This window comes from Vipera berus (assembly GCF_964194415.1).
Source record: "Vipera berus genome assembly, chromosome: 6".
Lineage (NCBI taxonomy): Eukaryota > Metazoa > Chordata > Lepidosauria > Squamata > Viperidae > Vipera > Vipera berus.
In genome coordinates, this window is record NC_138208.1 from 20,840,269 (window position 1) to 20,854,731 (window position 14,463).

General features: G+C 35.1%; 1 protein-coding gene across 3 annotated transcripts in view; it reads right to left on the reverse strand.

Moving 5' to 3' along the window:
- Positions 1–14,463, reverse strand: part of PLXNB2 (plexin B2) — a 394,275-nt gene that overhangs the window by 281,356 nt on the left and 98,456 nt on the right. For all 3 annotated transcript variants that reach the window (XM_081330942.1, XM_081330943.1, XM_081330941.1), the window contains exon 2: positions 3,061–3,240. In XM_081330942.1, the coding sequence (XP_081187068.1) occupies positions 3,061–3,074 (14 nt within the window). In that variant the 5' untranslated portion in view covers positions 3,075–3,240. The remainder of the gene's footprint in view (positions 1–3,060; positions 3,241–14,463) is intronic.

Consider the following 14,463-nt stretch of genomic DNA (forward strand, 5'->3'; position numbering starts at 1 on the left):
TAGTTTAAGATTCATCAGACAAGAGAAAACATACAACAAAGACCTACTTATGAACTAGATCAGGGCTTTTCAACCAGTAGTATGGGTATCACCTGTGGTACATTAGCACCTAGCAGGTGGTACGCAACCATCCTAGAAAAGTGGTAGAGGGGGAGGGGAATGAGCTGAATCAGTGGCAGCACTGCACAAGCCTGAGCGAGAGATGGCTGGAGCTGCAGGGCTGTCAGGGCTCAGCGGAAGTGCCAGGATCAGCACCAGGCTCCAGCTAGAGCTCGGCACTGATCCTGGCGCTTCTGCTGAGCCCAGAAGAAGCTCCGATCAGCTGGAATGTTGCAGCATCTCCAGGGTCGTGTGATTTACATTCAGGTGCTTGGCAACTGATTCATATTTATGACGGTCACAGTGTCCCAGGGTTATGTGAAGTGACCAAAACCTGCCACAACCACCCAGCAGAGGGGAGGGAAATAAAAACCAAACACCACCACCCCTGCTGCCAATCCTCAACAGAAATGCTTACAACAATGAAAACCTCGGACAGGAGGAAGAGCGCTGCTGGGCAGTCAGGCAGGTGTCTTGCTCGACTGTGGCTTGGGGGGCACTTTTTTCAGTGCCATTGTGACTTCAAAGAGTCACTAAGCAATCTGTTGTAAGTCGAGGACTACCTGTACTTCATCACCTTTTTCCTTTTTTTGTTTTTGTTTTTTTGGTCATCAAGTTTTTGACACCTTGCTAGGCGACTGGTGGTACTCGGATGTTGCCATATCCTAAAAGTGGTACAATGGGTGAAAAGGTTGAAAAGCCCTGAACTAGATGAACTTTTTTTCATGTTGTTCAAAGCATAATTACAAATAAAAAGTTAATAGCTACTCTATGAGATTGATTCTTTCAGCCAGGTAACTGTGCCAGCATCATTCAGGTAAACTCTGCCAAGCCTCAGTGCTACAATGAAATATGTTAATTGATCTGAAATCCATAAGATTAACTATTTTCTTGCCTGATAATACAACAGCATGTTTATGCTAAAATGTAGCTGCTATTCAATTGCCTGTAGAGTTAAAGGAGGGTTTTCATTAAACTAATCTTGCAATCACTTGTGATAAACTTGGGTCTTTCTGTTTCTTTGAATCTTCTACTTGTGGGTGTTTGCACAAGGTGAACTGATCCCACACTGCCTCATCCCTCCCCCCCTTCAATGATCCTGGTCATTTTAATTCAATACACCACTGCTGCCTGTCAATTCCTTAAACCATCCCAATTTTCCATTTAAAAAATCAAAACAAAACACGTTCTTCCTAACTCTTTTGCTGCCCTCAAGTTATCGCTAGAAGTGCAATTTTCATTACCACAACAGGATGGCCTATTTTATTTCTTTCATATTGCCACACTTCTGACAAATTCATTTTTCATTGCTTATAAAAGCCCATATTAACAATTGTGGGCTTGTTTAATATATTCTGTCTTTTACATTGGAACTGAAGGGAACAGACTCTCTTTCCCACTTCTTGTTTCCTCATACCAATCACTGAGGGATGATGGATTGGTCCAGGGTTCTTCAAATGTGGTCCTTTTATGACTTGTGGACTTCAACCCCCAGAATTCCTCAGCCAGGAACGATGATGCAGGAATTCTGGGAGTTGAAGTCCACAAGTCATAAAAGGGCCAAGTCTGAAGACCGTTGGACTAGATCTTTTGACAAGAAAGCAATATACTATAATACTAGTATATTATAGTAGTATAACAACTACTATAATACTCAGAGTTGTTAAACTGTGGGAAGATAGTAATCTAATAAAGAAGCAAAGAAATAAATTCAGCAAGTATGTCAAGATGGTTACAAAATGAGGAAATGGCAATTCAGTGATTTTAAAATGATACAGTGATATTTTAAAATGTTTTTAAAATGAATGTTGGGTGATTAGAGAACATATACCTAGGCATGTACATATTCATATACATAATGATATAACATTTTATTATATACATGTAGCCAAGGAAATAAATGTACTTTGTTCTGTGTGTGTGTGAAGCTATAAATACTATAATCTTTTTAACCCTGTCATACAGGATAGGTCCTATGATATCATGGCTAATAATTTTTTTCTTTTTATTGCTTAACCTTACTATTTATTGGATATGAAATAATTTTCCTACATGAAGTCACTAGGAATCAAGCTTGACTCAAAAGAAGGCATAACTCTGCCATCCCAGACCTTCTGAATAAACCATGCTGAAAAACATTCCTGATAGGACCATCAAAGAATTTCAAGAAAGGCTGCATGCATCATTCTTCAAATATCAAGAAAGGAATTGAATCCTAAACACTACACAAGATATGATGATGCTCATGACAACTGAACAAAATCTTCTCCACTATCCAGAAGTACCATAAAATAATCATGAATTCAATATTTCATCAGTTTTTTAAAATCAATAGTTGATATTTTAAAATATTACACTAAACCCTTGAACTATGATTATTTATTTATTAGATAATTAGACTATTAAATCTTAAAATATCTCAAAAGGATTCAAGACTATTCATTTCAATGACAATAATGAAAAGCTTGATAATTCTTTGGATACTGCATGATTAAATTATATTTTTACACTTCAAAAATATATCAATTTTGAAAAATAACTTATTAATTACAGCAAAATCTGACTTTTTATTCAATGAACCTTGGTAGAATGGATTTTTTGTTTTATTCCCAAACAATGTACAAAGTTCTGTTTCTAAAGCAATTCAGACAACACTATTCATGCCATTTATGATTTAGATAATTATATAATTGAGATAGTTATTTCATTTGTGTAATTGTATATTGACACAAATATACTTAATTAAATAATTAAGCATATATATGTGTGTGTATGTGCGTATGTATGTATGTGTGTGTATTCACATTTTTTAAAGTTATATAAATTTGGATTTAATGGACATTCAGCTATAATAGACAGCCTTCTTCCTAGCTGGTCCAATAAATCAAGGTTTTGGTATAATTACTTATCAAAGTAATGTTCTTGTATAGCACATTAATACTATTTAGAAAAAATAATTACCTGTAGTGATTCATACGATAATTCCTTGAGAACTGGGACGCTTATCCCTGCAGGCTTCCTTCAAGTACCATAAAATTCTCTAAAAACAGGAAGAATTTATATCTGTAAGCATATCCATACAAAAAATGTACTGGCTCCCCCAGCATTCAACAATTCACGTTCTGGATCAGTCTGCCAAATCTGCAATAAAACAATGAGAAAAAACTATGTAAAACTTGTTTTTATAAGATTTACTAAATCGGACAACTCTTGTTATTTCTTTATTAATTATTATTTCTAGGTCCATATTTCTATTTCCTTCCTAACACAAATATTGTTTGTTATGCCACCTGGCTCTCTTTGTTCCCTTCTCTTTAGAATAGAGTTCAGATGGTAACTACTATAGTTTATTAATTTATTAATCTTATGACCATATCAAAGAAAGTAAAATAGGGGTTAATACAAAATATAATTCCAGAATAAAATAGATAAAAAGAAAATACAATAATAAAATACATATGTGGTTAAATGCAAAAAAAATCAGCATTCAGATAAATACATCCCTTGTATATTATAAAATGCCTTGTCTATAAACTGTTCTGCTCATAATACTGTATATACATTACAGCCCAGGAGGAAATAGGACAATCTGTGATTTGAGTCCTAGTGAGCTGTTTTTTTTTAATTGGGGTTGTCAAATATCTAAGCCTAAAAGAGGCATAAAGTTGATGGTCAAACAAAAGATAAACAATATTTTTGATGGCTGGGGCACCACATATACAGTATGGCAGGTGACGAAAGTGCCATATTTTACTATGGAATCCAACACCTTATACCTTATTCTAGAATAGGTCCTTCTTCAAATTCATTGAAAGGTATTTCTCAGACTGAGAAATAGTTTTGTTGTTAGTGACTCAGCACAAAAATCTAGTTTTTATCAATAACTCCCAAGACTGTTTTGGCATTGATATCTAAAATTTTCTGATTAAAATGTCATTTACATGGGAGACAGTTGAGAATAAATATTGGGTGGAAAACCCATGATGTGAAATAACTTTTATAAGTCAGTTTACCCAAGATAGCTATTTAGCTTTCGCAACAGTCTTTACAAGCCAATTTGAATTTACAACATTAAAACCCTATCAGGATATAAAAGAATATTAATAAATTTATCATGGAACTTTGGCATATGAAGCATACAGGGATCCTGGAGTATTATTAACATAACTGTTTACAAAGCATTGGGCAACCCTGTCTAAGAACTTAAATTCTTAGAAAACTGTTTACAGATTTTCAAGTGAGTATTTGAAACCATTAAAGAACAAGATTGTTAAAAGTAAAAGGAATATAAATTTGGTGTATTAGATGAAAATTAAACTAGAGATATTGTTATCGCAGGTAACTCTTAATTTTGCTAATTTTTAGGATTTGTTTATAGATAAGAGATACGATATGGGAAGAAGAGATCATTTGTTGTTTTTTAAGATAGTCATGTTGCTAAAATTGTTTATGTTTCTTATGATCAAGGGGGAACTCATATCTTTATATATTTCTTTTCTTTTTTCTTATTTTTTATTTTTTTTCTATTTTTAGTTTGTACTGGTTTTTATCTAGTTATAATGTTTAATAAAATTATTATATATGAAATAGAAACCACATTGTAGAGTACTAAAATTGGAAACCTTTTTTACACTAAGTCTGAAGTATCCAAAACTGATTTCCAAGAGAAACAACATTCCTGTCAATGGAGTTTTCAGAAGGGCCGTAAGGCTCTATAATTCAATACAAGCTTTGAGCAAAATTGTAGCTGTTAATTTTATGATGCTCCCTACTGTTTGGTATAATACTGCAGATGACTACTTAATTATTTCAACATTAAAGTGGTATAGCAATGTCTATGGCTTAGATCCAAATTATTTTAAGAGGAAAGAAGAAATGCATTTATGCTATTCTACTGTGAAGTCTTCTCCCACTAGCATAAAGAAAATATAAACTGATAATTTAAAAATAATCTTGACACTGAGCTTTGGGTCCGGAAATCTGTCTAATTATCTGAAACAATGAAGGTAAGATTATTCTGTTTTTATTTTTGTGAAATACTCTTTTAGTAATTTAGAGAACTGTGAGCAACAGAGACATGCCTGCAGAAGGTCATTTTTGCATCCAGTTTATTATTCAACTATTTTTAGATGTTCCGAACATCAGACAAAGAATGTCATTTGATATTGTGAAAAATTCTAATTAAATAATTTAAATAAAATGACAATTAAATAAAAATGTTAGTTTTTCCCCCTCTTTATCATGTATGCTTATTCCTCTTCTTCAAATACTGAGGGTAAGATGAATGACAGATTTAAATGGAATGTTTTTAAACAACCTAGCAAACTGTAAATAGCTATTAACAAAAATAATAAATTCTGTTACCTTCCCAGAAGAGAAGAAAATCTTCTCCAGACTTTATGTATTAATCAAAGTTTATAAAACTTTAAACTCTGACAAGCTACTATACAGTAAAAATGCAAAAGTACAATCTTTAAAATTCAAATATCTTTGAAAACCAGTTTCTGCCAGAGGCATATTTTAGTCTAAAATTCTCAGGAATACTGCTCATAGGCAGGAACTAGTTTCTGGCTGGTAATCTGAATTTTTAAAGTAGTCCTCAGCGAATTCACATCCAAATTATTAATTTTAATTATGCACAAAGCTAGCTTGGAGTTTTCCAGAGCATATAATATTCTTGGAAAGAATCTCATCGTTCATGCATTCCAAACATGATTGAATCTATGGCTGAATCTATGAGTGAACCAAGAAAGAATGTTAAAGTTATGTAACAAGTGTGATAGTAGGTGAGTTGTGAGAATTCACAGATGGTCATTTGAATTACTCAAGTTTCCAGGTTAAATAACTAGTTCTTCACAGTTTCTGTGCTTCATAAGTGGCTTATTAAATGGAAGAAAGGTTTATTAACTTTTTATTAACTCTTTATTAACATAAAGAGCTGAAGGCTGTACCCATCCTCTTGTAGAAGATTTCTACAAATATGAAAGGAAAGTTCTGTTTAAATGATAAAAGAATGGAGGAGTCCTAAGATACTGTCCTTAGTTAAGTGCATTCTGGTAATGGGTTTGGAAGGAAACAAATAACTATCTTATACACAAATAACTATCTTATGCACAAATAACTATCTTATACACAAAAGGAATGATGGTTCTTTATGCAAGACATATAACTCTCCCATTCAACAACGCCATCACCTATGACAGAAAGCAACCAATTCAAATGTTTTGATGTCAATACGGGGAAATGAAAGAAACACCCTAGGAACAGGCTGATGAAACTACTGTTGTATAAAGATGAAAAGAAGTTGGTGCTATCTATCAGTGGGTAGAAGAAAGAAGAAAGAAACGGTTGTGAAATACAGTTTGGTGAAGGACAGAGCTCAGCCACAGTGTTTTACATTGTTTCCAATCCAAAAGGAATGACAAAATATTTTGACTCTGATATTGCACAGAAATGAAACTATGCTTTTGGGAAAAGTCCACAAAAGATGGCCACTTAACTGCATAAAGATCTTTTGTGGAAAGAGGCCATGTAATGAGGATTCTCTCTATTTTTATTCTGAGCAAAAAGAAGGATAGATCCAACAAGCTCTGAGACAAAAGGATTGAGACCCAGGTGGTACACCTGCCCCAGTGGAAAATAGATTGCAATGGTTCAGAATACAAAGATAGCTTCAGTGACTGAGCCTCAGCAAAGAACCAAATAATAGGTATCAAAGCTATCACAATGTTATAACCAGTTTCTTCACACATGTATGTGGACCTTTGTTAGTACTTCTGCCCAAAGACAAATCTGTGCAAAATATATATAGGAAGGTACATTCCTAAAGAAAAGAAAGATCTACCGTAGAGGTTTCATTGTGCTCTGAAGAAGCAGCGTGTCCCAAAATACAAAGATAATGATCTTATGTTTGGCCTTAGTATTTATTTATTTAATAAGATTTGATAAAGATACAGCAGTGCTGTGTTGCTTGATTAAGCATAGCTGAATTAGCTAACCGGATATTGCCATTTTCCCATTTACTTTTTCCTACGCTAAATAGGAAATGTAAGCTGCTTTAGTACTATATAGGAAACCGACCAGTGGACTTTATGATAAGTTATTTATATGCCACAATTGTAACACTGTTTGATACAATCCAATCTGTTCATCCCTGGAAGTAAACTTTAATGATTAGAGCTATTTCTAAGTCATGAATACAAGTAGTAATTGGCATACGTCTGTAATAGAGCCTGCCCATTATAGTAGTATATTGTAATGGTTGTAAAATGGGTCAGTCATCTTTTCTACAGTAGTCATTAAGTGAATCTGCAATTGTTCAGCAAAAGCCATGATTGTTAAATGAACAAACTATGGACACGGCCAAAAACAAGGGCAGATATCCACAAAACCATCACAAAATGTAGTCTTGTAACCATGGGATGCTGAAAACAGACATAAATGTGGCCCTCTTGCCAAGCACTCAAAGTTCAGTCATGAGACCGTGGTGGGGCCTGATTATCAGAATCCAGGTCATAAATTTCCTTTTTTGGGTTAGTCATAACTTCAAACAGTCACTAAGCAATTGATCATAATTTCAGGATTACCTATGGTTTCATCCTACTGATATAAACCAATGCTTCTAGTACAGACAAGATGCCCGAATAAGAAGAGATTAAAAATGTGTTCTGCATTCAAACACAAGTATGTTACTGGCAAAGATATGTGTCATGGATAAACATACAAAGGCTAAATACTTATCTCTAAACTGTCACATTGATGAAAAGTCAAATTAAGAGATAAACTATTTGACATCTAAACCAATGCAAAGATGCCACTCTTACAAGGGCTGCAACCAAAGACAAGACAAAATGAACAAGATGTTACATTCCACATGTGGACCAAGAGCTGAAGTATAAAATTACCCTTAATTCAGCTGAGGACTAAATCTTGCATGCTAGACACTATGACAAGTGAGTAGAGCAAGTGAAGGAGTAGAAGGAAATAGCAATCTTGGAAGCATCAACTGTCAACCTTAAGATAATTGGTACACAACTATATTCCTCATAGCTGATATGGAGCCAACTCACTTAAAAGGAGACTATCTATCCCTGTAAAATTGAGTTCTGGGCCTAAAGGAAATTAGGTAATTTTGACAAATAACCCAGAAGCAACTAAGGTGGCACTAACACTAGTGAAGATGGAGAAAGCCAGCCTGGAGAAGCCTAATGGGTGCTGCATATGCTCTTAGTTGTTATTGGAAAAGCTGCATAGCTTTTATCTGAAGCACACATGGGTGGTATCTTGATGACTGATACTCAAGAGTCATGAAACTGAACAAACCATATAACCTGTCACCTGGCTTTTGCTTTACTTTGGTGAGCTTAGCTTGAAGAAAAAGAATTAAGCACTATGCTCCTCTAGTATATTTAAACAAGTAATATCTTGTTTAAAAAAAATCAAATATTTAAATTTAAATAATCAACTTACTGAACATGAATTGTATGCTCATTCTGACTCATTGTGAATGCTGCCCTTTAGCTCCTCTCCAACCCATGGCAAACAAATTAAATTTGTTTTTAACACTGGAGTCTGCTCTAAAAAATGTGGCCATACATGTAGTAAAATAATCAGATATTTTAATATTAATTTGTGTGTGTGTGTGTGTGTGTGTGTGTATGTATGTGAATTCATGTTAGCCAATACGTCAACAGTATCTATCTCCTAAATCATAAAGTTGTATATTATGTATGAATCATTACAGTAATCTACTCTCCTCCCAATATTGACTTTTACCCATTTCCTGCATTTTAGTGTTTGACTACATATATTTCATTACCTCATCAGAACTGAAATCCCTGTTTAAAATATTCTTTACTTCTGCCTTCAATGAGGAGTGATTTAAAAGGGCTTCCTGCCACCACTGGTAACCTAGTTCACCCTAGAGAGGTGTTTATCTTTAATGTCTGTTATGCTGACTTCCAGCATGCATGCAAAATACAGTATGTGCAACCCTATCCTGTATTTTCTGTCAAGAAGAGAAGGCTCTTCACTCGCAACAGAGATTTTCTTGATTATAACAATATCTCATTCTGCTTGGATGGCACATTTCCCAGTGTTTGGAGAACTGGGCAGATCCCCAGCTACTGCGATGCACCAAGAAACGTACAGAGCTCTCAATCCTGGCTTGGGAGTTAATAAAATTAACTTCTGGTTTAATAGGGATGCCAATGGAGGAGGAAGAATGATTCAGACACTGTTAGGAGGTTGCAAATGAGAGAGAATTGCATGGAAGAAAACTGCGGTTGGGAGAAAAAAAAGAAAGCTGGGAGACAGCTATGTTCGGCACCCTGGTGTCCAACCTTGGCAACTTTAAGACTTATGGACTTCAACTCCCAGAATTCTCACCCAGCATGGTTGGCTAGGGATTTCTGAGAGCTGAGGTCCACAGGTCTTAAAACTGCCAAGGTTGGGCACCCTGGACTAAGGTTTATACAGCCAAGAAAATACCTATACTCTTTAAAGCAGTTTACTTGCCATTCTTGCTAAAGGGGTCTTTGCTGAACACTGAAATATTAAGAACAGAGGGAATGCAAAGTTGCTAAAAACAAAATGTACACCTTCTTGCGGTTTCATTTGCAGGGTTTTGGTTTTTTTTTGATACTGAAGATGGTACAGAAAGCTTAAATTTCTTTGGCACCTGTTCTGAAAGACGAATCAGACCACAGCTCAAAATGCCTCCAGAAACACTAAGTGAATCATCTCCATATTCAGGAATGTCATGAGGTACCAAGGCAGGTGTTGCAAGTACAGACCTGATCTATTTATACCCCCGAGCAACACTGCCGTTCATGTGATGTGTTTTTTAAAATTGAAATCAAGAAAAACATTGTCTTGTGGCGATCTAGCATTTCATCTCTGTCTCTCCTAGATAACAGCATCCTGTATTCTGCTTATTTTTCCCCCCTTACGGTACTTTAGACTTGCGAAACGGAATGTAAAGAGTTTATTTATTTTATTTATTTATTTATTTAGATTTATATACCGCCCTTTCCCGAAGGACTCAGGGCGGTTTACAGGGCATTTAAAAAACAGTCAATACAAACGTTAAAACAAATTAAAAGAGATTAAATAGAACCCTGAGAAAATTAAAACCCAGTTAAAATTAAAATTAAAAATATTCTCAGCCTGGGCCAGAGAGCTCGAAGAGCCAGGTCTTCAGGTCCCGGCGGAATGAACGGAGGTTGGGGGCAGTCCGAAGCTCCGCAGGCAGCTGGTTCCACAGGGCAGGCGCACCCACTGAGAAGGCCCTACCCCTGGGTGTTACCCGCCGGCAGTCTTTAACCGGCAGCACCCTGAGGAGACCCTCCCTGTGGGAGCGCACTGGACGAAGGGAACTTGATGCTGGCAGCAGGTGTTCCCTCAAATATCCCGGACCCTCGCCATTTAGGGCTTTATAGGTCATCACCAGCACCTTGAATTTCACCCGAAGGGCAACTGGAAGCCAATGCAGCTCGCGGAGTAGAGGTGTAAAAGTTCATCCCTTTTATTTAGGTCTGGGACATATATATAGCTAGAGCTAAATGCACTTTTGACCATGGTTCCATGAATTCAGCTACCTCTATCTCCCACAAGTGATGTGCCGTTAGATAACTCTGCTGGCATGGCTGCTCTTATCAAAATACATTGTTACTCATTTCCATATAGCCAAATAAAGAATTAGCAGGAAGAATAAGAAGAAAATCAGAGATGATTTGCTTTTTTTCCCCACTGATTGTTTCTCATGACTTACTATTCTTCCCCTACCTCCAAAGAGGCTTTTGCTGTGATCTCAATCTCTCTTATATTCACTCTCTTTCTCATGATCCTCCTTTTGTGGAATTATGTCCTCTTTTACACATTTGTTTATTATCTCTTAACAGTTCTGCTGACTGTTCTTGCATTCCTTTGTCAACTTTATCTCTGCATTCCTCTACTACTGGAAACTAACTCCCAAATAACAAAAAGCAGATTTTCATCCAAAACAGAAAGGCAATAATATTAGATACAGACATGCTATCCTTTCAGCAAAAGGGCTATCCACCACAGGGGGGGGGGCTTCTTGATGCATTTTCATTGTAAGAGGTTTATGATTTGCCTGCAAAAATATTTGACAGCAACTTAACCAAGGTATCCCATGTCTTTTTAAGTATATGAGCATCCACTAAATACAGGGGTCTGCTGAAGTACTAGCAATTACTAAGCTAGCAGCACCCTCACCATAAGAAAATGAATGAGTTAATATTGAGAACATTTTTCAGTTTCACTGGTGCCTATAATAAACACAATGGAATACTTCTAAATCAGCTCTAGGTATGATTTATATGGAGCCATTCCCCCCACCCCCCAGTTTTTAAAAGATGAAATTAATCCTAAGGTTTTTTTTTCCTTTGGCTCTCTTTCTAATTAAAGTTAAAATGTATGCTGGTCTATGACCATAATAAAGATTGATCTGGCTTGAAAATTAAATCAAAATTTGTTCTGTCAACATCTGACTTGCGAATACCAAGAAAGCAGCCAGACTAAGAAAAAGGAGCATTGGAATAAAAATAAGGATTCTCCTCTACACTACAGACAGAAGCAACATCTGGCTCCATCTGCCAGTTAATTATCTTGAAGACTTTCCATAATAAGATTTTAGAGAACATCATTTTATGTACAGCTATTTAGAGATTGCACTGGGGTAGAAAAGTTAGTTTATCTGGCCGCACATACTCCACAATGAAGCAAAGTCTCTACCGTATGGCGCCTACTCTGGGCCAGGTTCATACCAGAGCAGCACTGTCTGCAGACTTTTGGGGACTCCTGATACGGATCTGTTGTTTTTCAGGAGGAGTGTGCTCAGTGTATGAAAGATATTTCCTGTAAAGTTAGACTGGATTGTCAGTGACCTTTTTTCCCCCAGCAGCACTAGCATTTCTAAGTGGAATTTTCAGAATTCTTCTGTTAGAAAAAAGGACAATAAATACCAAATACCAATAATTCCTCTTGGGCAAGTACCCAAATATCTAGAGCAGTTGTGCAGGGGCACATAAACCATTTCTTTCCATACAGATTAGAAATTTGCTACGGAGTTCTTCCAACTGTGCTACATTTTGCAAACAACCAATGATATTGAGTGGTGAACCAGACATATCTACTCGCAGTGTCTAAATGGTACAATTTAACAAAATACAGTAGTCCTTGACTTACAACCATTTGTTTAGTAACTATTTGCAGTTAAAACAGAACCGAAAAAGTGACTTATGATTGTTTTTCATACGACTGTTGTAGCATTACCATGGTCACATGATTAAAATTCAGATGCTTGGCAACTGGTTTGTATTTATGACAGAGTCATGTGATCACCTTTTGCGATCTTCTGACAAGGAAATTCAATGGGAAAGCCAGATTCACTTTATAAACATGTTACTAACTTAACAACTGCAGTCATTCATGTAAAAACTGTGGCCAGAAAGGTCATAAAAAGGGGCAAAACTCACTTAACACTGTTTCACTTAACAACAGAAATTTTGGGCTTAATTGGGGTCATAAATTGAGGACTATCTGTAGTTTAAGTTTATGCATACAAATATTTGATATTCAAAGACTCTTTGGAACTAGCTATATACCATGGGGTGTGGAATATATGGCCATTAAGATTTTCTTGAACTACAACTCCCAGAATCTCTTAGTCCTGGAACTTGATGGCCATTTTTATTAAACTTATAGAACTTTTAATGTGGAACTTTTAACATGGATTTCCATCTGTACTGTCAATACGTTTCAAAACCCTATATTAAAATTAGTATTATTAAAAAATATGGTAGCTTCTTGATTTCTGAAGTTAAATTGAAAAGGCTGATTTTTGTATGAGACTACCTTCGGAGTAAAATACTTCCAATGTTAAAATAGTATAAACATTTTTTTTTAAAAAAACAACAACAACAACAACAACATGCAGAAAGATAAGAAAACAACCATGTGAAACCTGAACAGTTTCAATAGCTTTGGAAAATTAAGAAAGTTTGCTAAGTAAACAATGAGAAGGGGTAAAAGAATGCAATTACTTGTTCAACTGAATTTACCAATACTGAGGTAAGATAATTTTTAATTAGAAAGAGAGCTAGCCAGATTACTAAACAGAAATTAGCATTTTGAAAACTCCCATTTGTTACTTACTTTAATTCAAAATTTGAAAGATCCCCTGTATCATCATTTTTGTTACCTAAATGATTGTTTGTTTTTTGCATGACAGCATGCTCAGAAATTCAACTCAAGAAATTCAGTTCAATTTCAATTCTACTGATTAAGTATTTTACAGCATGTAGTAAATATAAAACAATGCTAATAAGGTAGAACATATTTTTAATACTAACGATCTCTGAACATGATAATCAACCTAATTCCCATATATCCTGATCTTCATAGCTAATTATAAAGAAGAAAGAAAGAAAGAAAGAAAGAAAGAAAGAAAGAAAGAAAGAAAGAAAGAAAGAAAGAAAGAAAGAAAGAAAGAAAGAAAGAAAGCTGTGGTTTAGGCTATCTGGATGATATTTGATTCCTTATTTCTCTGCTGTAATATCCAGACTACAGCACAGGATTTATTGTAAACCATCTTAAGAAATGAATTTTGTAGAAAACAACTCAATACAATTACTTCAACCAAATTGGCGGAGAAAGGAATCCCACACACCAGACACATTTTTCTTCTGTACATTTTTAAATGCTTTTGTCCAAGATCAATTGATACAGGACTGTTGTACATGAAACGTCAGTAAAACAGTTCTGACAACTGATCACAAAACAATTAAATATCTTATTATATTATATGAAAGAATGAATCCATTAGAGCAACAAAAGAGGAAAGATATGGAGTAAAGAAAAACAAGGTTATATGTTGCATTGTTAAAAATATAGTCTAGATCATTTCTTAAAATGAATTCAGATGGCCTCCCAGTTTAAACATAAAGTAGAATTACAATAGTTCTAAATACTTAGCAAATTTACTGTGTAAAATGGGAATGAGAATATATATTTAAACTAAAGTCAATAAACCATTTTTAAAAATGTATGGCCTGATTTTGATACTGGAGGAAGTGACAAATGTTGGAATGTGCTTAAAAAATTGACTGTGTCAGAAATGGATTGTGGACATGTCAGAACTTGCAGAAATACTGAAACTGAACTGTTTGGTCAGAAAACAACAATGTTTGTTTCTGAAAAACATCAAACTTTATATGGAAAGTGAACTGCTCATTTATGGATTTAAATATTAAGAAAGACATGGACTAAATGGGAGGTTAGGATTTATAAAGTACTGAAATGGTAAAAGGACAATAATCATCTAATTATGTGTTGAAAAGA